This window comes from Heptranchias perlo, chromosome 3, assembly GCF_035084215.1.
Source record: "Heptranchias perlo isolate sHepPer1 chromosome 3, sHepPer1.hap1, whole genome shotgun sequence".
Taxonomy (NCBI): Eukaryota; Metazoa; Chordata; class Chondrichthyes; order Hexanchiformes; family Hexanchidae; genus Heptranchias; species Heptranchias perlo.
In genome coordinates this window covers 13,369,370-13,394,905 of record NC_090327.1, presented here as the reverse complement: position 1 = coordinate 13,394,905, position 25,536 = coordinate 13,369,370, and the positions used below count along the sequence as shown (strand labels likewise).

Genomic DNA, 25,536 nt, shown 5'->3' with positions numbered 1-25,536 from the left:
TAGTGGAGGCGTGGAGATGGCCTTAGCGAGGTGTTCGTCGTCATCGATGACATGTTGAAGGCTGCGAAGAACATGGCGTAGTTTCTCCGCTCCGGGGAAGTACTGGACGACGAAGGGTACTCTGTTGGTTGTGTCCCGTGTTTGTCTTCTGAGGAGGTCTATGCGATTTTTCGCTGTGACCAGTCGGAACTGTCGATCGACGAGTCGAGCGTCATCTCCCGTTCTTACGATATTACCATCACACGAGAGGACACCACCCACCAGGTACATGGTTCATACTCCTGTGACTCGGCCAACATTGTCTACCCCATACGTTGCAGGAAAGGATGCCCTGGAGCATGGTACATCGGCGAGACCATGCAGACACTGCGACAACGGATGAACGGACACCGCGCAACAATCGCCAGACAGGAGGGTTCCCTCCCAGTTGGGGAACACTTCAGCAGTCAAGGACATTCAGCCTCCGATCTTCGGGTAAGCGTTCTCCAAGGCGGCCTTCGAGACACACGACAACGCAAAATCGTCGAGCAGAAATTGATAGCCAAGTTCCGCGCCCATGATGACGGCCTCAACCGGGATCTTGGGTTCATGTCACGCTACATGTAACCCCACCAGCAAAAAAAGTTATCTGTTTTTAATACAACTGGTCATTCTCTCTCTTTCTCTGCCTTTCGGGTCTCTCTCTCTCTCTATATATCTCTCTCTGTCTTTGTGTTCTGACCGATTGTGTATTCAGTAGTCTGGGATGTACTGTTTCTGCCCGCTTATGTATTCAGTAGTCTGAGATGTAACACCATCCACTCCTTTGATTGCTTTGATTATATCTCTGCCGAGGTGTGATAACGGGCAGTTGGAAAGATTATTTGTAATCACCAGGCATTGTTCTCTGACTATATATGCTGTGCCTTTATGGAATCCTACACTCACCTGACAAAGGAGGAAAGCTCCGAAATCTTGTGATTTCAAATAAAGCTGTTGGACTATAACCTGGTGTTGTAAGACTCCTTACATGTGTCTCACATGGACCAGGCTCCCAGTGAGTCTGTCTGAGTCTGAGTTTGGGTCTCACATGGACCAGGCTCTCAGTGAATCTGAGTCTGAGTCTCACGTGGACCAGGCTCCCAGTGAGTCTGAGTCTGGGTTTAGGCCTGACATGAACCAGGCTCCCATGAGTCTAAATCTGGTTTGAGTCTGGTTCAGTGTTTAACATGGACCAGGCTCCCAGTGAATCTGAGTCTGGTTCAGTGTTTAACATGGTCCAGGCTCCCAGTGAGTCTGAGTCTGGTTCAGTGTTTAACATGGACCTGGCTCCCAGTGAGTCTGAGTCTGGTTTCACTCTGGTTCTGTGTTTAACATGGACCAGGCTCCCAGTGAGTCTGAGTCTGGTTTGAGTCTGGTTCTGTGTTTAACATGGACCAGGCTCCCAGTGAGTCTGAGTCTGGTTTGAGTCTGGTTCTGTGTTTAACATGGACCTGGCTCCCAGTGAGTCTGAGTCTGGTTTCACTCTGGTTCTGTGTTTAACATGGACCAGGCTCCCAGTGAGTCTGAGTCTGGTTTGAGTCTGGTTCAGTGTTTAACATGGTCCAGGCTCCCAGTGAGTCTGAGTCTGGTTCAGTGTTTAACATGGACCTGGCTCCCAGTGAGTCTGAGTCTGGTTTCACTCTGGTTCTGTGTTTAACATGGACCAGGCTCCCAGTGAGTCTGAGTCTGGTTTGAGTCTGGTTCAGTGTTTAACATGGACCTGGCTCCCAGTGAGTCTGAGTCTGGTTTCACTCTGGTTCTGTGTTTAACATGGACCAGGCTCCCAGTGAGTCTGAGTCTGGTTTCACTCTGGTTCTGTGTTTAACATGGACCAGGCTCCCAGTGAGTCTGAGTCTGGTTTGAGTCTGGTTCTGTGTTTAACATGAACCAGGCGCCCAGTGAGTCTGAGTCTGGTTTGTGTCTGGTTCTGTGTTTAACATGGACCAGGCGCCCAGTGAGTCTGACTCTGGTTCTGTGTTTAACATGGACCAGGCTCCCAGTGAGTCTGAGTCTGGTTCTGTGTTTAACATGGACCAGGCGCCCAGTGAGTCTGACTCTGGTTCTGTGTTTAACATGGACCAGGCGCCCAGTGAGTTTGAGTCTGGTTCTGTGTTTAACATGGACCAGGCATAACATGGACCAGGCTCCCAGTGAGTCTGAGTCTGGTTTGAGTCTGGTTCTGTTTTTAACATGGACCAGGCATAACATGAACCAGGCGCCCAGTGAGTCTGACTCTGGTTCTGTGTTTAACATGGACCAGGCGCCCAGTGAGTTTGAGTCTGGTTCTGTGTTTAACATGGACCAGGCATAACATGGACCAGGCGCCCAGTGAGTCTGAGTCTGGTTTGAGTCTGGTTCTGTGTTTAACATGGACCAGGCGCCCAGTGAGTCTGAGTCTGGTTCTGTGTTTAACATGGACCAGGCTCCCAGTGAATCTGAGTCTGGTTTCACTCTGGTTCTATGTGTGGTGTGTGTGGTGTGTGAACAGGTGATGACGCCGCTTCCGGGTCCGCCCGCGCGATCAAACTCACGGCGCGGAGCACGCATGCGCGATGGGGGCGATTTCTTCCAGCGACACGGGTTCCGTTTAATGTCAGCGGCGGGTCGGAAGCGTCACGGATAGTTTGCGAGTGTTTTGGCATGAAGAAAAGTTGACGAAGGAAAGGAAAAAAAAAAGGAAGCGGAAACTCGACTTTAACCCTTTACATGCTTAAAATATGGAAGAGGAATTCGCCGAGATCGACAGGGAAAGCCGCTGGGCACAGTTATATTCGGTAAGTGGTTTTGGTGAGAGAAAGTAAAGTTCGACTTTATCATTCACGGTACTCTCGGTCCTGAAGTACACCGAACTACAGGAATCTTAAGAAAGTCGTACGGTTGGATTGTTGAGTCCGGTTGTCCGTTAACGGAAGTCGGGCCTTGTTATACCGCTGGAGGCGCGAGATCACCTGCGCAGTGCGCCTGCGTGTCGTTAAGGTGTGTGGTTTTTTTTTTGGGTTGCACAAAGGTTAATTGCGTGTAGTTTTTGTTTTAAAGGGAAAGTTTCGCCGTGGTCTCCACCCCCCCCCCCCCCCAACCCGTGCCCCGGGGTAACAGGTTGCAACTTGGAACTTCACGCCTCTGTTACACGGATCGTTGCAAAAAAAAAAAAAACCAGTTCAGCGTCCTGCAAATCTTCCCAGTCTCACTCATTAGGAGCGACAATCACTAAATTTAGCTTTAGAAAAAAAAATAAAAATAGAACCCATCTCGAAGTAGCCCACTCAAAACCATGACCGCTCCTGCCGTAAATTCAAGTGGGAACGAATGTCACTCTCACTTACTTGTCCGCAACCTTTAAACGTGTGGTTGCACTGCTTGCTTGTTTGGTTCGGCTTGTGGGACACGAGCACCTGTGTGTTGGCTCTCCGTGTTTACACTGGTGAAAGCGACGTAATTTAGATTCTAGTGTTTGTGAGCCAATTTCTAATCTTTACACTGCTAAATCTGTTTTTCGTAGACCAGTGGCCGATTTGTACGCTCGGTTTTACCTGGTCATTGTGCTACCATGATAGAGGAACCAGATTTAGTAGTATAAACATGGTGAGTCGACTTATAGCTCGATGTGATTCTCTTATCCCGGCTCAGAATCATTGGCTGAGCTAATGGAGCTATATTTAATATAAATGCGGGGCAGTAGGTTCGTGGACGCTGGTTTCCTGGAACCCAACTAAATGAGCGATATTGCAAATGTGCTGCACTTTTTGAGGGGAGAGAGATCGAAGTAGGCTAAATAGATTGAGATCACTCGCCTTTCATAGTGCTGACATGCCCTCAGAGTCCCATCATGTTGCAACGCTCCACTACACCCATTGCCAATGCTATGTGACCGTGGGAACACTGTCCCTAATTGTGACACACCCAGATCAATGTTCCAGACACCAGCACCCTCCTCAGTGCTGCTACATCATGGGATTTTCTACCTCAGCTGCTGACAGATCAACTCGCTTATCTTCGGCAACTCCCTTCCTCGCAGCCGCTACCTTTTTGAGGAGGACGAGTGCAGCAATCTTGTGGGAACACCATGATCTCCGCGTTCCCCTCCAAATCATACACTATACTGGCTTGGACATATAGAAATTTACAGCACAGGAGGTCATCAGTGCTGTAAATTTCTATATGCCCATCATGCCTGTGCCGGCCGAAAGAGCTATCTAGCCTAATCGCACTCTTTGTCTGTAGCCTTGTAGGTTACGGCACCTCAAGTGCACACACCCAAGCACCCTTTAAATGCGATGAGGGTTTCTGTCTCTACCACCCCATCGGGCAGTGAGTTTCAGACCCCCACCCACCCTCTGGATGAAAACATTTCTTCTCAACTCCCCTCTAATCCTTCTACCAATCACTTTAAATCTGTGCCCCTGGTTATTGACCTCTCTGCTAAGGGAAATAGGTCCTTCCTATCCACTCTCTCTAGGCCCCTCATAATTTTATACACCTCTTCTTAGCTTCCTCTGTTCCAAAGAAAACAACTCCAGCCTATCCAATCTTTCCTCATAGTTAAAATTCTCTAGTCCTGGCAACATCTTTGTAAATCTCTCCTGAACCCCCTCAAGTGCAATCACATTATTCCTGTAATGTGGTGTCCAGGACTGAATGCAGTACTCTTGCTGTGGCCTAACTAGTGTTTTATACAGTTCTAGCATAACCTTCCTGCTCTTATATTCTATGCCTCTGCTAATAAAGGAAAGTATTCCGTATGCTGCCTTAATCACCTTATTTACCTGTCCTGTTACCTACAGGGATCTATGGACATGCACTCCAAGGTCCCTCTGTTCCTCTACACTTCTCAGTATCCTCCCATTTATTGTGCATTCCCTTGCTTTGTTTGCCCTCCCCAAATGCATTACCTCACACTTCTCCGGATTGAATTCCATTTGCCACTTTTCTGCCTACCTGACCAGTCCATTGACATCTTCCTGCTGTTCCTTCATTGTTGCTGGGTCAATGATGTGGAATTCCCTCCCTTACAACACTGTGGAAGCACCATCGCCAGAAGGACTCAGTTCAAGAAAAAGGCCCAGCACCACCTTTTATGGGTAATTAAGAATGTATAATAAATGTGACCTTGCCAGAAGTATCCACATACCAAGAACTAATATTAAAAAATTCTAGTGCCCCACCCCACGCTCTCAAACCCTGTAATTTCCTGCCGTCCTAGTGCCTGTTAACCCAACACATTCTCCTCCTCCTCCCCCCCCCCCCCCCCCCCTCCTCCCCCGACTACAGCCAGATCACAGGAACAATGCAGTAAACCAACCCCTGTGTTCCTCCTGTAGTGCTACCAAACTAGGTTCCCTCTCCACAATGTTGCAATACCCTGATCCACCCACCAATTATACCAAATACCAGCAAATTCCCCCCTGCCCCCACTCACACTGTTAAGCCTCACATATCTACCAACCATCTATATATTGACCAAATCTTACTATGTATCATGGCATATAAAAAAGGAAATAAGTAAGAGAAGAAACACAGTGTGATCAAGACCACTCCTCTATGGTTTTCACGGAATTCAGTCCCCCAAACACTGCTAAAAGTCCCAGAATCGCATACTTACAATGGAAATTTTCTTAGTTGCTATAAATCCCTGGACCTGTTAATACATTTTGTGCTACAATGCACAACATCTGTTACATAGTAACATAGGAATAAGAATAGGCCATTCAGCCCCTCGAGCCTGTTTCATCATTCAGTTAGAGCATGGCTGTTGATCTATACCTCAACTCAATTTACCCGTCTTTGCTCCGTATCCCTTGATATTCATACCCCACAAAAATCTATCAATCTCAGTCTTAAAAATTTTATTTGACCCAGAATCCACAGTCTTTTGGAGGAGCAAGTTCCAGATTTCCACTATCCTTTGTGTGAAAAAATGTTTCCTGATTTCACTCCTAAATGACCTAGCTCTAATTTTAAAATTATGCTCTCTCGTTCTGGATTCCCAACCAGAGGAAATAGTTTCTCGGTATCTACCCAATCGAATCCCTTTATCATTTTAAATACCTTGACTAGGTCACCTTCAACCATGTAAACTCAAGGGAATACAAGCCAAGTTTATACAACCTGACCTCAAAATTTAACCCTTTAAGCCCTGATGTAATTCTGGTGAATCTGCGCTGTACCCGTTCCAAGGCCAGTATATCTTTCTTGGGGTTCGATGCCCAAAATGAATGCCGTGCTCCAGATGGGGGTGTGACTAAGGCTCTGTACAACTGAAACATCACCTCCTCACTTTTAAATTCCAGCCCCCTTGAGATAAAGGCTGACATTCCATTAGACTTTTTGATTACTTTTTGTACTTATGCACTAGCTTTTTGTGATTTGTATACATGGACACCCATATCCCTTTGTCCCATCACAGTTCCTAGTCTCTTACCATTTAAGAAAATATTCCGATTTGTCTTTCTCGAATCCAAACTGGATGACCTCACACTTCCCCCACATTGAACTCCATCTTCCACAGTTTTGCTCACTCACTTATGTCCCTTTATAACTTCCTGCTCCCATCCTCACAACTTACTGTACCTCTGAACTTAGTGGCATCTGCAAACTTGGAAATACAACTCTCTATTCCTTCACCTAAACCATTAATATATATGGTGAAAAGCTGAGGCCCCAATACAGACTCCTGGGGAACACCAGTTGACATATCCTGCCAATCAAGGAACGTTCCCTTTATCCCTACTCTGTTTCCTACCTCCCAACTACGCCACAAGGTTACCTCCAATTCCGTGCACTCTTATTTTTTGCTAATAGTCTCTTGTGCAAAACCTTATCTAATGCCTTCTGGAAATCCATATTGACAATATCCATAGACAACCCCTATCCACCATGCTAGTGACCTCCTCAAAAAATTCAACTAGATTAATCAGATATGACCTACTCTTCACAAATCCATGCTGACTCTCTGATCTGCTGATACTTGTCCACGTGCTCTGTCATTCTGTCATTGTCTCTGATGGTAGATTCCACCTTGTTGTTATAAAACATTGGCCCAGAATTTGCTGGAGCGGAGGATCTCGCGGTGTGCCCAGTTGGTTAGACTTTTCCCCTCACCCTTCAGCTCGAAAAAGTTTTGTGCTGGCAGTGCAAGCTGATAATGACTGGTGAGGGCAAAGGGGCATCTGGGACCTTGGTGAACAACGGGATCAACAGTCTATCTCCTTAACCAATGAGATTTAAAGATTGAGAAAGAAACTGAGGAATGATGGTGAAGGAAATAGTGGCGAGTCACAATTCACAGGGTATCTCTTCCTCGCCACAAGTTGCTGGACGATTTACACAATAATAATGCCGTGCACATAAAACTTGCCATTATTTTGGCAGCAAATTCTGCCCCAATATATTCTCAGAATTAAAAAAGCATATCTTCAGACTCATCATGCGCAATGCGACAGGACATCCACCGGTATATTAAAAACAGTACAAGTGGCGAACGTTAAACGTTGCCAAGAGTAGTAAACTTGCAAAGGATGATCAAAAAATTGATCAAGAGGGCGAAAATAGAATATGAGAGTAAACTAGCAATAAATATAAAAACAGATTGTAAGAGCTTCTACAAGTTAATAAAAGGAAGAGAGTAGCGAAAGTAAACATTGGGTCCCTTAGAGGCTGAGCCAGGAGAAATTATAATGGGGAATAAGGAAATGGCCGAGACGGTAAACAAATATTTTGTATCTGTCTTCAATGTAGAGGACCCAAAAAATACCAGAAATAGTGGGAACCAAGGATCTAACAAGAGTGAGGAACTTAAAGTAATTAATATTAGTAAAGAAATAGTACTGGAGAAATTAATGGGACTAAAAGCTGACAAATCCCCTGGACCTGATGGCCTATATCCTAGGGTTCTAAAAGAGGTAGTTGCAGAGATAGTGATGTTCCAGAATGGTCCCAGTGGATTGGAAGGTAGTAAATGTAACACCGCTTTTCAAGAAAGGAGGAAGAGAGAAAGCAGGAACTACAAGCCAGTTAGCCCAACATCAGTCATCGGGAAAATTCTGGAATCTGTTATTAAGGACATAGTAACTGGGCACTTAGAAAATCATAATATGATTAGGCAAAGTCAACACGGTTTTATGAAAAGGAAATCGTGTTTGACAAATCTTAGTTTTTTGCTAACTGTAACTAGCAGGGTAGATAAAGGGGAACCAGTGGATTAGGTAAATTTGGCTTTTCAAAAGGCATTCGATAAGGTGCCATACAAAAGGTTGTTACACAAGATAAGGGCTCATGGGGGTTGGGGGTAATATATTAACATGGATAGAGGATTGGTTAATGGACAGAAAACAGAGAGTAGGGATAAATGGGTCATTTTCAGGTTGGCAGGCTGTAACTAGTGAGGTGCTGCAAGGAACAGTGCTTGGGCCTCAGCTATTTACAATCTATGTTAATGACTTAGATGAAGGGATCGAGTGTAATGTACCCAAGTTTGCTGACGATACAAAGCTAGGTGGGAAAGTAAGCTGTGAGGAATTTGCAAAGGGATATAGACAGGTTAAGTGAGTGGGCAAGAAGGTGGCAGATGGAATATAATGTGGGGAAATGTGAGATTATTCACTTTGGTAGGAAGAATAGAAAAACAGAATATTTTTTTAAATGGTGAGAAACTATTAATTGTTGGTGTTCTTGTACACGAAACACAGAAAGTTAAGATGCAGGTACAGCAAGCAATTAGGAAGGTAAATGGTATATTGGCCTTTATTGCAAGGGGGTTGGAGTACAAGAGTAAGGAAGTCTTACTGCAATTGTACAGGGCTCTGGTGAGACCACACCTGGAGTACTGTGTACAGTTTTGGTCTCCTTACCTAAGGATGGATATACTTGCCTTAGAGGCAGTGCAACAAAAGTTCACTAGATTAATTCCTGGGATGAGAGGATTGTTCTATGAGAGATTGAGAAGGATGGGCCTATACTTTCTGGAGTTTAGAAGAATGAGAGGTGATCTCATTTGCAACATACAAGATTCTGAGAGGGCTTGACAGGGTAGATGCTAAGAGGCTGTTTCCCCTGGCTGGAGAGTCTAGAACTAGGAGGCATAGTTTCAGGATAAGGGGTCAGCTATTTAGGACTGATATGAGGAGGAATTTCTTTACTTGGATGGTTGTAAACCTTTGGAATTGTCTGCCCTAGCAGGCTGTGGATGCTCAGTCATTGAGTATATTCAAGGCTGAGATCGATAGATTTTTGGACACTAAGGGAATCAAGGGATATGGGGATCGGGCTGGAAAGTGGAGTTAAGGTCGAAGATCAGCTATGATCTTATTGATTGGCGGAGCAGGCTCGAAGGGCTGCATGGCCTAATCCTGCTCCGATTTCTTATGTTCTTAACTTTGTTACAGATGCAAAATGATCTATAAACAAGAGAAAAATAGTCAATTGCTTAATGCTGGGTGCTTCTCCCCTGGTGCTGAAACTAACAACCACTTTACAAATTTGCAAAGTTCTCTGATCAAACAACAATTAAATTCTACGTGATCTCAGTTTGTATTTGCTAATCAACAATTAATGGAATAATACATTGTGTATTTCACATAAAACTTCTGTCATAAAACAGTACACTGATCAACTTACCACATGTAATGCTATGGAAGATCTGATATTTTAATGTAATAAAATTATATGTATGCATGAGTTTCTGACCAGCAGGATTGCAAACTACGAACAAGAAACTGCCAATTTTTGTGTGGAAATCAATAATAGCTATTGATAGTGGGAAGCAGAAGCAAAGCCAATCAAATTGCGGCAAATATCGTTTGTTTTTCCATGAGTACTTGAGAACAGGTAAAGCATGAACTTTGGAGAGGCACGTTGAGAGTAGGGACAGAGAAAGAAATCTTTGTATCGTGTATTGGACTTGCTGGATGAGAAAAGACTAAGGTTCACCCAATTCACCTTCTACCATCCTGGTAGTTGCACGATATAATGGTAATGGAGTTGTTGACTAATCATAGCAATCAGTCTCTATCAGTTAGTCTACAACAGACCCAGAAATAACACGAGGAACACCCTAGTGGTGGAGAGCTTAGGGAACCATAGGTCATGTCTCATAACTCTTAAAATGTATCCTAAAATGTTATTTCCTGAAAGAATTCGATCTAATTTGTATTTGAATGAATGAATACTAACTGCTTCCACCGTCTCCTGAGGGAGTCTGTTCTATAGATTGGTCACTCGCTCACTGAAATATTGTTTCCGCGGATTAGTTTTGAATTTACTCTTCAAGCGCAGGCCGTGTCCTCTGGTTCTACTCGTCTGGACGTGGTGAAATAGCTTGTCGTGGTCTATGTTCAAATCAGCTATGCTCTGTAAAGTTGAGCTAATTCAAAACTCTACTCTCCTTATCCTATCCTGCACCAAATCCGACTCGCCCATCATACTTGTCTTTGCTGAACTACATTGGCTCCTGGTCTTCCAATGCCTGAGATTTAAAACTCTCATCCTTGTGTTTAAATTCCTTCATGGCCTATCTCCTCTATCCCTACAACCCATTCCCCAAACTCTCAGTTCCTACGACTGTGGCATCTTGTGTATTCCCCCCTCCTTTTGCCCCAGGATTGGCGACCGTGTTTTCAGATGCTCAAGCTCCATGCTCTGGAATTCCCTCCAACTTCCCCTTCCCCTTAAAACATAACTCTTTGACTAAGCGGTTCGTCACCCCTGCTAATATCTCCATTGTCTCAGCTCCCATTTTTTTGATTACTCCTCTGTGAAGCACCTTGAGATATTTTTCTACATTAAAGGTGATATATAAATGCAAGTTGTTGTATTTTTGCCCTTTCCTCAGATAAATGTATCTTTTTTACATTTTAAAGTTAATATTTTCCTCCCTTGTGACTTTGTTACCCTCCCTGCTGCTTTTGGTTCCCCACTATCTCGTTCGCCCACACACAGTCCTCAAGATACCATTCCAACCTTCCCACATTGATCTCAACCATTCTAGTTCTGCTCCCTCTTCTCCCCTACCTGCTCAGGTACTGTTCTTTCTGGTTTTGGCCACATAATGAAGTCTGCCCTGTTAATTGTATGATTTATATAAATTAGTGTTAATTGTATTCAGGTGGTGGGTATCAGTTGGGGTCTCTCGTATCCTTTTTATAGGAGAGCTTATCTAGGGTGTGGTGTGTGTGTGTGTGTAAGGGGAATCTCTGAATAAAGGCTTGGAAGCAACCAAAGACCAGGCTCTGGTAGCCTATCCATCACCACATGGCTATCCAATTTTAACATGCTGGCCTACCCCCACTCTTGCACTGATTTGATTGAGTTGCACTGCTTTAGTGCATTGTTCTTCATTACATTAGCAAGTAGCTACATGTGGATAATTGTGAACTCAGATGTGACTAATTCCATTTCTGACTAAATAAAAAATGAGTAGTAGACACAGTCATTGGGCATGTCATCTTAATACTCGTGTTTGCAGTGTATGCAAATGTACTTCAACCTTTTTATGGGGCATTTCTTGGTAAAATGGTAAGACAAAAAGCAAAGTGTGCAAGTGTTTTTTGATTATTGTGAGTGTTTTACTTCCTTGGTTACTGACTGGTAGATGTTTGTTATGTAAATATACACATGTGAAGTACATTTACTTGTATTGTGAGAGTAGTACACAATTAACCAATGCAACAGGAAAACAATACCAACATGTCACCATAAACCTTTTAGCAGTTTAATTTAGGTTTTATTCTAATACAGCCACCACCTATTGTTCTTCATGCTACAAATTCAGATATCCAGTTTCTATCAAACCAATACATACACATATTAAATGCATTTAGTAACCCCAGTTCTAAACACACATACTTTAAATCTGATCATTGCAGCTATATTATACAAAAAGTATTGTTAGATTAGAAAAAAAAAATTTAAAGATAATCAACCACATCTGTTAACACAGCTTGAAAATCGTGTGTATCATATTCCTTTAAGTGTCAAACTTTCTGTAGGGCTTTCCCCATCATACGTGATTGATAACAGTATATATTTTGACTCACATTAAGTGTTGCATGGGAACCCTACTTGTTTCCATATAAAATTATTGTCTAGTGCTTTTTGTCTGTCACATTTCACTGTTACGTTTTGGGTGTCACACATTAAATATAAATTTCTTGCTGATTAGCTAAAATTTCATTTTTAGCAATACATCAGAATTGAAGACTTAGAGAACGTGTGAATCAAAAGTGAGGTTATTATGATTTTAAGATGGAAACAGTTTAATTCTTCACAAGTTCATGTACCCACCTTTCAAACCTCTCTTAACACAAGAGTTTAATTTTCCTGCATGGAAATCTGTTGATATTGTGTTGGGCTTGCTGTACTAGTGAGCTGCACGTCCTTATTATTGATCAGCTGTATTTCATTTGGTATTCTGATAGGATAGAGTTTTATTTGGGTCAATAAATTGTCCCATTGTTTATCTGGTGTTACAAGTCAGAACTGAAATATCATTTGAACTATTTGAAAAAGACTGTTGATGCTAGGTCAATTGAAATCTTGAATATTTGTGTTGAGTAAGGGTATCGAGGGATATAGAACAAAGGCGAATAATGAAGAAAATAGGTTATCTACCTATCCTTCATTTGTATACCATAATTTTTGAACTATATGCATCCTGCAAACACCAAGCATATTCTGAAGTATCTTCAAAGTTTATTTAACATTGATACCTAGTTCTATTAGGGTTCATGTTGCTTCCATTTGAGTCTTCAGATTTATCCATTCCCACAGACTAAGCAGGGAAATATTTGGATAGGGGTGAGTGTTCTGACTATTTGGTTTCAGTTTAGCTTTTGGTTTAGAACGAATTGGCACAATGGTGTAGGTCCTGGGGTGTTATAGGATGCGGGAGTGATCATAACATGATCGAGTTCACGGTAGTGTTTGAAAGGGGAAAAAAAGTGAATCAGCTGCTAAGATTCTAGACTTGGGTAAGGCCGACTTCAATGGGATGAGACAGAGACTGTCCACAGTAAACTGGGCAAATCTGTTAATGGGTAAAATGACTGATGATCAGTGGGAAAGGTTTAAAGAAACATTTAACGTGATACAGAATCGGTTTATACCCCTGAGGGGCAAGGACTCTACTTGCCAAAAAAAACAGCCATGGACAACTAAAGAGGTAAGGGACAGTATAAGACATAAGGAAAGGGCATACAAAAAGGCAAAAAATGGCACAGATCCTGGCGAATGGGAAAGATACAAAGATCAACAAAGGGTCACAAAACAGATAGTAAGAGCTATGAAAAGAAACTTGCAAGGGATATCAAAACCAAGACAAAGAACTTTTATAGTTATATTAGGAAAAAGAGGGTGGTCAGGAGCAGTGTTGGCCCCTTAAAAACTGAAAGTGGGGATATTGTCATTGACAATGGGGAAATGGTGGACATGTTGAATAATTACTTTGCGTCAGTATTTACAGTAGAAAAAGAGGATAACTTGCCGGAAATCCCAAGAAAACTAATATTGAATCGGGGACAGGGACTCAATAAAATTAACATAAGTAAAACAACAGTAATGAAGAAAATAATAGCACTAAAGAGTGACAAATCCCCAGGACCAGATGGTTTCCATCCCAGGGTTTTAAAGGAAGTAGGTGAGCACATTGCAGATGCCCTAACTATAATCTTTCAAAGTTCTATAGATTCAGGAACTGTCCCTCTAGATTGGAAAATTGCACATGTCACTCCGCTTTTTAAGAAAGGAGAGAGGGGGAAACCAGGGAATTATAGATCAGTTAGCCTAACATCTGTTGTGGGGAAAATGCTGGAGTCTATAATTAAGGATAGAGTGACTGAACACCTCGAGAATTTTCAGTTAATCAGAGAGAGCCGGCATGGATTTGTGAAAGGTAGGTTGTGCCTGACAAACCTGATTGAATTTTTTGAAGAGGTGACTAAAGTAGTGGACAAGGGAATGTCAATGGATGTTATTTCTATGGACTTCCAGAAGGCATTTTATAAGGTCCCACATAAGAGACTGTTAGCTAAGATAGAAGCCCATGGAATCGAGGGAAAAGTACAGACTTGGTTAGGAAGTTGGCTGAGCGAAAGGCGACAGAGAGTAGGGATAATGGGTAGGTACTCACATTGGCAGGGTGTGACTAGTGGAGTCCCGCAGGGATCTGTCTTGTGGCCTCAATTATTCACAATATTTATAACCGACTTAGATGAAGGCATAGAAAGTCTCATATCTAAGTTTGCTGATGACACAAAGATTGGTGGCATTGTAAGCAGTGTAGATGAAAACATAAAATTATAAAGGGATATTGATAGATTAGGTGAATGGGCAAAACTGTGGCAAATGAAATTCAGTGTATGCAAATGTGAGGTCATCCACTTTGGACCTAAAAAGAATAGAACAGGGTACTTTCTAAATGGTAAAATGTTAAAAAACAGTGGATGTCCAAAGGGACTTAGGGGTTCAGGTACATAGATCATTGAAGTGTTATGAACAGGTACAGAAAATAACCAATAAGGCTAATGGAATGCTGGCCTTTATATCTACAGTACAAGGGGGCAGAAGTTATGCTGCAGCTATAAAAAACCTGGTTGGATCTCACCTGGAGTACTGGGCAGTTCTGGGCACCGCACCTTTGGAAGGACATATTGGCCTTGGAGGGAGTGCAGCGTAGGTTTACTAGAATGATTCCCGGATTTCAAGGGTTAAGTTACAAGGAGAGATTACACAAATTGGGGTTGTATTCTTTAGAGTTTCGAAGGTTAAGGGGTGATCTGATCGAAGTTTATAAGATATTAAGGGGAACAAATAGGGTGGATAGAGAAACTATTTCCGTTGGTGGGGATCCTAGGACCAGGGGGCACAGTCTAAAAATTAGAGCCAGACCTTTCAGGAGTGAGATTAGAAAACATTTCTACACACAAAGGGTGGTAGAAGTTTGGAACTCTCTTCCGCAAACGGCAATTGATACTAGCTCAATTGCTAATTTTAAATCTGAGATATATAGCTTTTTGCCAACCAAAGGTATTAAGGGATATGGGCCAAAGGTAGGTACATGGAGTTAGATCACAGATCAGCCATGATCTTATCAAATGGCGGAGTGGACTCGAGGGGCTGAATGGCCTACTCCTGTTCCTATGTTTCTATGTCCTGGGGTGTTATAGGATGCGGGAGTAGGCAGGCATGTATGACATCACCTATCTGCAACATGATAGGTCCTTATGTTGAGCATACACATCAAGCAACTGTGCACTCCTTAAAATATGGAAGGAATGCTTATTATTTGAAGAAGACCCTACCAGGTAGATAATGTATACATTTTCTTTGTTTTCATTGATCTCAGCAAAACACAAAATTGGATTAGTGTCTTAAATTCATGGGCATTGTCCAGTACTAACTATCACCACCAAGAACAGATTAGTCTGTCATCTCATTGCAGTTTGTGGAACTTATGTTGTGCATAAAATGGCTGCCATGCTCATGTACATAATAGTGATTGCATTTCAAAAGTAGTTGGCGACGACCAATGATCCAGAGCCGCAGAGTGCCCACAGCGTCTGGTCTGCCCTAAAAGCCACCATAGTCAGCACCTGCGAGGAGACGCTCGGTCTATCGACCACAGATGGAATCCCCGCTGAAGTACTAAATATGGCGGAGAGGCACTCTTGACACGAATACACGACCTTATCACCCTTGTCTGGAAGGAAGAGAGCATGCTGGGAGATCTCAGACGCCGTAATTGTGACCATCATCAAGAAAGGAGATAGGTCCGGCTGTGGAAATTACAGAGGGATTTCCCTACTGTCCGCCACGGGAAAGGTCATTGCGAGAATCCTCCTCAACCGCCTCCTTCCAGTGGCCGAAGAGCTCCTCCCTGAATTTCAGTGCGGCTTTCGCCCGTCAAGAGGCACAATGGACATAATCTTTAGCGCGCGACAAGTCCAGGAAAAGTGCAGGGAGCAGCATCAACCTCGTACATGGCCACCTTTGATCTCGCAAAGGCCTTCGACTCTGTCAACCCATTATGGAGCATCCTCCTCAAATTCGGCTGCCCGCAGAAATTCGTCACCATTCTCTGCCTGCTCCACGATGCCATGCAAGCAGTGATCCTCACCAACGGATCCACCACAGACCCAATACAAGTGCAAACTGGGGTCAAACAGGGCTGCGTCATCGCACCAATGCTCTTCTCCATCTTCCTCGCTGCAACACTCCACCCCAACACCATGAAGCTCCCCGCTGGAGTGGAGCTAACCTACAGGACAAGCGGGAAACTGTTTAATCTTCACCTCCAGGCCAGAATGAAGACCACCCCAAATTCTGTCATCGAGCTGCAGTACGCAGACGATGCCTACGTGTACGCACACTGAGGCCGAGCTACAAACCATCGTCGATGCACTCACCGAGGCGTATGCGAGAAAGGGCCTCAGGCTAAACATCCGGAAAACAAAGGTCCTCTACCAGCCCGCTCCTGCCATACAACACTCCTCTCCACGCCCCCCCCCTCCCCCAACCATCAAGATCCACAGTGAGCATCTGGACAGCGTGGATCATTTCCCATACCTCGGGAGCCTCCTCTCGAGCAGATATCGACGATGAAATTCAACATCGACTCCAATGCGCCTTCGGACGCCTGAGGAACAGAGTGTTCGAAGACCGAGACCTCAAATCCAGCACCAAGCTCATGGTCTACAGAGCAGCCGTGGTCCCTGCCCTCCTGTACGCATCAGAAAGATGGACAATGTACAGCAGACACCTCAAATCCCTGGAGAGATATCATCAACATTTCCTTCGCAAAATCCTGCAAATCCACTGGCATGATAGGTGTACTAACGTGAGCATTCTCTCCCAGGCTAACATCCCCAGTTTCAAGGCACTGGTCACGCTCAACCAGCTGCGATGGGCGGGCCACATTGTCCGCATGCCCGACACAAGATTCCCTAAACAAGTGCTCTACTTCGAGCTCCGCAATGGCAGGCGATCATTAGGAGGGCAGAGGAAACGCTATAAGGACACTCTCAAAGCCTCCCTTAAAAAAAAATGCAACATCCTTACCGACACGTGGGAATTGCTTGTCCTAGAACGCCCAAACTGGAGAAGAAACATCCGCGAAGGAGCCAATCACCTCGAGCGTCACCGAGTGGAGCACGTGGAGGCCAAGCGTAAGCAGTGGAAAGAGCGCACAGAATCCAGAGCGTCTCACCCACCCGCCTTATTAAACACTACCTGCCCCACCTGTGGCAGAGTCTGCGGCTCCAGGATTGGACTATTCAGCCACCGCAGAACCCACCCTCCCGGAGTGGAAGCAAGTCATCCTCGACCCTGAGGGACTGCCGAAGAAGAAGATGATTGCATTTCAAAAGCAATTCATTGGATGTAAAGTGCTTTGGGACATTTCTGAGAAATAAGGCACTTATCATGTATCTCAAATGACTGAAAACATTTCACATCCAATGAATGAAAGTTCTTTTTCTTTATTGAATTTTTGATAATTTCATTAAAATAGCTTTAAATAGCTCTATTTACTAGAATGATTCCAGGGATGAGGGACTTCAGTTATGTGGATAGACTGGAGAAGCTTGGGTTGTTCTCCTTGGAATAGAGACGGTTGCGAGGAGATTTTTTTTTAGAGGTATCCAAAATCATGAAGGGTCTAGACAGAGTAGATAAAGAGAAACTGTTCCAATTGGCGGAAGGGTGAAGAACCAGAGGACATAGATTTAAGGTGATTGGCAAAAGTAGCAAAGGTAACATGAGGAAAAACTTTTTTACACAGCGAGTGGTTAGGATCTGGAATGCACTGCCCAAGTGGGTGGTGGAGGCAGATTCAATCGTGGCCTTCAAAAGGGAACTGGACAAGTACTTGAAAGGTAAAAATTTGCAGGGCTATGGGGAAATGGCGGGGGAGTGGGACTAGCTGGATTGCTCATGCATAGAGCCGGCGTGGACTTGATGGGCCGAATGGCTTCCTTACGTGCTGTAACCTTTCTATGTTTCTATGACTGTGGCTTATTTGCATTCATGGGTGCTTTCATTAAAACCATGTGATGTAGAATCTTACAGAATAAAACCAATATGATCGACTTTTCAAGGAAGTAGATTATTTTTGCTCAATATAAGTTTCTTTCCTACATGAAATTGTAAAGGTTTGTAATTTGTATAAAACTATTTATAAATGCTGCAGGATGAAAAAAGTACACTTAAAAAAAGATACATTGTGGTACGCTTTGAGTGGAAATGCTAATGAAAGTTTTCTTACTTTTGATGGCAGGAAATTCGAAATGAATCTGAAGACTTCTCCTACAAAGTAGCCAAATATCCAGAAAACCGGAATCGAAACAGATACAGAGATGTCAGTCCTTGTAAGTAGCATGTTTCAGATGTTGTGCTCTGTAAACTCCATATTAATACTAGTCCATCTCATGTGGTGTTGCATGTGGAGAATCAAAACTAAGTATAGTCTTCAGATGAAGTGGGCAGGGAATAATTGCTCCATAGCACTCAGATGTAATTCAGGCCCATTTTAAAGTTGTACATTATTTTTCTTTTCCATTACAAATTCTAAGTGCAAATTTATAACTGAAATTGCTTGTGTTTACTTATGCTATTATTGCATCCTTCTGGCACTGCAGTACTTACAGTGGCAGAAGAGTGTAATTACAAGGTGACAAGTTTACATAGGCAGTTTGCATTTTAACTGTGGACATAGGAATTTATAATGAATAAAGTTGCCAGAAAGTCAATGCAAGATGCAAGATTTCTAGTAATTACCAGTCTGTCTCTATCTGGTCTGGTCTTGTCTTGTCTATGAAACATTTCTTCTGTTTCTCCCAACTTCACCTGTCTTAGACTTGATTCCATGGTAACACTCTCGCCTCTGACTCAAACATCGTAGGTTTAAGCCCCAGTCTAGAGACTTGAGCGTTATGCTGAGACCTGATTTGTCCTCTCAAGTGGATGTAAAAGATTCCAGGGTACTATTTGAAGAGCAATTGTTTGAGAGCCACTGGCTTACTTAGTGAGAGTCAGCAAACTGCTCTACTGTGGGGAGCATCACTGCCTGATTGTATCCTCACCATAGTTGTATATGTGCACATTTTCCAACAGTGGTCACTGGATAGGATCTTATTTTTAAGAAAAAGGGAAAATGTGGGTAAGACTCCTTTTTGAAATTTATACAACCTAACAAGTCTATAGGGTTAAACACTGTTATTGTTTGAAAGGAATTCAGGCCTGTGGGGACATGAAAATAAAATGTACCTGCTGTGGAACATGTGGTTTTGTATAAATTCTGCAGCTGTCTGGTGGTTATTGTACAAAAGTAATGTGAAAGTATTTTAGCTGTTTTCAGTAAATGATGTTATTTCTTGATTGATTACCATGGGACAAAATTCTCAGGGGAGTTGTTAACTATATCAGATGTAATCTATCCAACTGTTCCTTGTAGTAACATCAGAAAGTGTGTGTTTATAATATAGTTAACTGGTTGTAATGTAGTCATGGACTCGCATGAACGCCTAAACTGATAGAGTGAACCATGGTTGGCTTTTGAAACCTTGAAACTATACTAGCAGCCTTGAAACTATACTAGCAGATCTCCTGGTGAGTCAATTTTTTTTTAGTGAGAACCAAGTGTATTTTGGCAAGTAGCATTATCAAGGCCACTGATTTATCAGTATTGGGACAGTCATGGGAACTTGGAGCACTGTAAAGAGAGTCTGGAGTCTGTCAGTACTGGAGTGGCATCTTAGAATCTTAATATTTTAAGAAGGAAGTCCCAATGTCTGAATGAGGAGAAGGGTGGAGGGGGGTGGTCACAGGAACACTGGAAGGCAGGTTCTGGGAATGCTGAGGCAGATCCTAAGATTTGGGAGTATGGTGACGGGTGGTCTTGGGATCAGTGAGCATTGAAGCTGATTCTGGAACCCAGGAGCACTGGGAATGCAGTCTAGTTGGTTGTGAGCAGAGAAGGGGTGCTGGGAATTGGGGGGTGGGGAGGGGTAAGTCGGGGAGGGAACTCCTGGTGTTTAGGATTGGGGAGGGTCTTTTGGAACATGGGTGGGCATAGTCTGGTAGTATTGGGAGTTACTGGGGAGAGAAGCAAGGTCCAGCAGCCTTGTGGGGGAGGCGGCTCAGGAGAATAGGACACATAGCCTGAGGCCACAACTTCACACTACATTCCTGCCCGTCAGACAATACTTCCCAACTTTTTGTAGCCCCATTTGTGCACTAGGCCCTCCCATCACTTTCCCATTGTTAGCGGATTCCTCTCTTTATTTTCCTGCCTTTAAGCACTTTAGGGTAAATTTTTTGCTTCATAAAATGAATAGATGGAAAATTACAAGTTGGAAGTGTGCATTTTCCTGATGTAAAAACTAAAAAATTATCCCTTAGTACAGTGAGTTTGCTAACTTATACAATCTTTAATAAACGTAAATTGCCATAAACAAAAATGATTTCATAAAATGTTTAAAAGCTCATCGTTTGCACAATTTTCAAATCTTTAAGCTTCAAAGTGGTTCAGAAGAGATTTTGTTTAATCAATTTGTTTCTAACCATCAACGAAGAAACCTGACTTGCTCTAATCACAGATGTCTGTGAACAGTTCGTAATGGAAAAATAGCATTTGTTAATAAATTTAAATAAATGTAAGACTTGCCTGAAATAAATCTTGCAGATTTCAACCTCTACATTGTTTGAAAGCCTTTTGGGGGAATAAAGCAAAAGAGCTCTCAAATTCTCTCTGGAGTGTGAACTCACTCTTCTACTCTAGATGTGAGGGGTCTAGACAGAGTAGATAGAGAGAACCTGTTCCTGTTGGCAAAAGGGTCGAGAACCAGAGGAAACAGTTTTATGGTAGTTGGCAAAAGAACCAAAGGCGACATGAGGAAAAACTTTTTTTACGCAGCGAGTGGTTATGATCTGGAATGCGCTGTCTGAAAGGATGCTGGAGGCGGATTCTATCATGGCTTTCAAAAGGGAATTGGATGAGTACTTGGAGGAAAAAAAAATTGGAGGGTTATGGGTAAAGGGCGGGGGAGTGGGATTAGCTGGATTGCTCGTGCAGAGAGCCGACACTGGCTCGATGGGCTGAATGGCTTCCTTCCATGTTGTAACCATTCTATGATTCAATGTCATGCTGATGGACAGATTGAGTGCTGGGAAATTCTGCAAACTGCACATGCTCAGGTTGACAGCTCTGTCTAACTGTTGAGGTAAACATATCCAGTCAAAGTCCTGACGTTTGAGATGGGCTGAGGCCTTGAAGTAAAAACTTTAATGAAGGTGTTCAAAGACACAAAAGACAAATCAGTAAATAATTTTATTATTATGAAATATGCTTTCTTTATTTTGTTTAAAACTTAATTTTAGACATTAGAAATTTCAGCTACTGAGCTGAGAAACGATGGTAAACAAAAATTTATTCAAAAAGCATTTCGAATAATTCAGTTAATTTATTAACAGCTCATAATGGTAAAACATTTACATAAGTTTTTGACATTTTAAAAGTTGACATGGTTTCCCATTATAAATGTTGACCTAAGAATTGTTACAGGAAATATTGGCTCAGAATTTGCTGGAGCGGGGCATCTTGCCACGTGCCCCGTTTGTTAGATTTTTTTTCTCTCGCCCTTCTGCTCAAAAATCTTTTGCACCGCAAATTTCTGGAAGTGCGCGTTGATAATGGGGCATCTGGGACTTTGGTGAATGACGGGACCAACAGTCTATCTCCTTAACCAATGAGATTTAAGGATAGAGAAAGAGACAGAGGACGACGGAAAAGGAAATAAGGTGAATTAGTCATCAGGTACAGAAAGAGAAATAAAGAGAGGGAAAGAAAGATTGGATTGAGAGAGAAAAAAAGAGAAAGGAAAAGTTTTTTAAAAAATTTAAATGTAAAATTTTAAATTTTAAAAACCTCTAGGAACAATTTAGTACCTGCAGGAATGAGACTCCACAGTTTCAGTTGTTCCTTTTCTGGGCCAAAGAGTTTGAGTGGCATTGCAGGAACATAAATCTCCTCATTAAAAGGGTCCTTACATTGCTAAGTACGAGCCCTAATTTTCTGTGGCTAGTTTAATTTGCTTTAACAGCGCAAATGCAGCAGTTTCTTAAAACTCATGGGGAGATTGGTGGCGAGCTCCCGTTTTCTCGAGGCTAACGGTGGAGCGGCACAAATCCTCCAGCAATTTGTGGCGATTCGCAACTCATGGCGTATCTTTTGCTCGCAACAAATTGCTGGGTTATTTATACACTAATAACGGTGTGCGCGTTAAACTCGCTGTTGTTTTCCCAGCAAATTCTGGGCCAATGTTTGTGGATGGGAACAGCATGCCATATGCAGGATTTTTAATGATATATATAATAGATTTAATAAAAGGTTAGATTCTTTTTGCTGAGAGATTGGAAATGAGCGGGAACTGATTGGAAAGAAGGAAGATTCTGCAGCACTTTTCATGTATGTGGGAATACTGCTGTATTCTAATGAGTTACAAAGGTCCAGCTGAGTGTTGCAAATGGAAATAACTCATCTTGCAAAATCCCAATGGCAGTTTTTAAAAAAAAATGATTTGCTGGCTGGAATTTTGCAAGCTAAACATTTACTGTTTGTAGTGCTGAGTTGGCATTTTGTGCTTTATTCCAAGGAGTACTGTGTACTTCGATTGAATGTAGAAATTCCAGTTTGAAATACAATTAGACTACAAATGCACTTCACTTCACTTCATACCCAAACCTAGATTGAGAGTTAGTGCATCCCTTGTGTGCAATAGAAGGAGCCTATTTTCCAGGGAACAATCAAAACTGGCTTCTTCAGTAAGAACGCATGTGGAGAATCCGCAGCTCTCTCCTCCGATAGCCAATGCTTCTCCTTAAACAGGGTCCACATGGCACACCAGTAAAACTGCTGGCCTTCATCTCTATTTCACCCCTTCTCTTCCCTCCTCCACCAACCTCCCCACCTTTATGTGAAGGAAAAGTAATTTAATAAAATGAGAACTTATGGTGGGAAGGGGAGGGAAGAATGAGATATACATTATTTTAGACAAATAGTAGGATCAGTTTAATAATGGAATTATTTTCCATTATGCACAGCCAGATTTGTACTTTAGGTAAACTTTTGGCTGAGATGTGCCCATAAATTCATAATGCATGCAGTAATGGACCATACATAAGCTTCAGACATCCAGTGCACTCCAGCAACTTACACATAACTGTCAGACTTGTGTGTGAATTTCAAAGACAAGATGAGACAAGATGCAAGTAGGAGCATATGTTTAGCCTCTGCACTGTATTTTCCGATGATGAACTTCAGAATTATGTAACCAGTTTAGACTTGTCGAGGCTGGGTGCACCAGAAGAGGTGCTATTGGCTTTGCCCGTAGAATCACTAACATTACAGTTCTTCCAGAAAAAATTTGGTAATTTATATACATTTTTAGAAGTCAAATAGATTAGTGTTCCTGTTAATGTCTGCCTGTCTGACACCAAGTCACTGATGTGCAGAGCTTCTTATTGAATACCAAAGCTATCTTTCCTGGTCCCCACCAAAAGATCTTCTCCCATTTGTGGCAGGGGCTGAAGATGATAGTATTGATTTTCCCAATATTTAGCTGGAGGAAATTGCAGCTCGGCCAAGACTGGATGTTTGACAAGCAGTCTGACAGCACAGAGAAGGGGTCAAGAGAGATGGTGGAGAGATAGATGTGTTGGTGCCATCAGTGTACATGTGGAAGATGACTCTATAATCTGTGGATGATGTTGACCAGAGACAGTGTGTAGATGAGAAAGAGGAGGAGGGCAGGGTTTGATCCCTGATGTAAGGTGACGGTGTTGGGGTGGGAACAGGAGCCATTGGTAGCAATGATCTAGCTTTGATTAGATAGGTCAGAGTTGAACCACACAAGGGTAGTCTTAGCAAATCAAAGGTGGTGGAGGAGGAGGTGTAGTTGACTGTGCCAAAGGCTGAAGAGACGTTGAGGAGGACAAGGAGGGATATATGATCACAATCGCAAAGAATATTATTTGTAATTTTGATTAGGGCTGTTTTGCTGCCGTGGGAGTGGTGTAAACCATCCCTGAATTCCCTTCTCTCTCTAGTTTCTCTCCCATCTCCCTCCGATCTGGATCGGGATATGACAACACATTCAGGTTCCTTGGAGAGGAAAGGGAGGTTGGAGATGGGATGATAGTTGGCAAGGACAGAGGTGTTAAAGGTAGGTTTTTTGAGTTGGGGTGCAATGACAATACTTTTAAAAGGGAAGGGGGTAGTGCCTGAGGAGAGGAAGCCCTTTAAATGCGTGGGCTAGAATGAAGAGAAGCTGGGTGGCTATCATTTAATGGGAATGGAGCTAAGGAGGAGTTGGGTCTCGGATGCAGTAAGCTCGGAGGGAGATGGGAGAGAAACTAGAGAGAGAAGGGAATTCAGGGATGGGGGCCTGGGAAAGGTTTGGCTTGGTGGGCAAGGGAAAGGGGGGAAAGCAGGAGAAACAGCTGAATGGACAGTCTTTATCTTGGTGACAAAGAAGTCTATACACTCCCGACAATTCTTAAGAGGTGAGAGTGGAGGGGATGGAGAGAGTAATTTAAGGAAGGGGTTGGTAGTGGAAAAAAGAATCCAGGGTTATCTTGGCCCTTCAGGGTGATCCTGGAGTAGTGGGCGGTTAAGAACGGGGTAGATGAAGCCACTGAAGATTCATTTCTGTGTAAAGCCTGCTTCCCGTGACTTGATTCTCATTTACAGAATGAAACTGTTATGATGGATGGGACTTTCCACAGTGATTCACAGTAGTTAAAAAGAACAGAGTAATGAAAGTACTGGTAACTTCATTTTTAATAAAATTGCTTTAATAAAAGAGGCAGCTGAGGTTTTTGCTTCACTTTTCTTGGTCAACTCTAACCTCCCTGCAATGCTCCATTCTGTTCTACCATTATGACGAGCATCAAGTTTTATCCGTTGAATTCTCCTTTTCACAGGTCCATACTGTTGCATACTGCGCTTTCACCATTTCATATTGTTGTACGATTGATAGTTTTAACAATTGAGTCATTTTAAATTTGTGTTGTCTGGTAAATGCCTCTCGGAAGATATCTGAGAAGAAATAAAAATTCAAGGTGATAGGCTTAATAGGTTTGAGTACTGGAAAACCTCACCCCTAACTGAATAGTGCTCCAGGCAGTAAGTCCAAAAAACAAAGTACGTCTAAACCTAGAGCGATATGCGTGGACTCGTCACATTAGGCAGGTCAAAACTGATTGATGTCAACTTTGTCAGCTGTGTGGGAGATGCCGGATTACCCAAGTATGACCATTGGCACTCCCCATGCTGTGGCTGCAACCAGTGGTATCAGGGAAGGTGTGTGGCATTAGTCTCCATTGATGCCCTTACCCCCTGGAGCACATACCTCTAAGTGTTTGAATCCTAGGTCTGGGGCCTTCTGTGGCATTTCACTGGTAGAATTCCTCTCATTCATTTCAGAAAAGGGACAAAACATTGAGGGAAAAAATCAGGACGTGTAAATATCT

The 25,536-nt window shown here is 42.9% G+C and overlaps 1 protein-coding gene across 4 annotated transcripts in view; it reads left to right on the top strand.

Annotated features, from left to right (window-relative positions):
* The first annotated feature begins 2,553 nt into the window (after positions 1-2,553).
* The window catches only part of ptpn2b (protein tyrosine phosphatase non-receptor type 2b), an 84,035-nt gene continuing 61,052 nt past the window's right edge, over positions 2,554-25,536 (top strand). For all 4 annotated transcript variants that reach the window (XR_010960059.1, XR_010960058.1, XM_067978175.1 and 1 more), the window contains exons 1-2: positions 2,554-2,795; positions 18,284-18,374. Coding sequence is in view for 2 of the 4 variants with exons in the window: in XM_067978175.1 (XP_067834276.1) it covers positions 2,739-2,795; positions 18,284-18,374 (148 nt within the window). In the remaining 2 variants the exon portion in view is untranslated. The remainder of the gene's footprint in view (positions 2,796-18,283; positions 18,375-25,536) is intronic.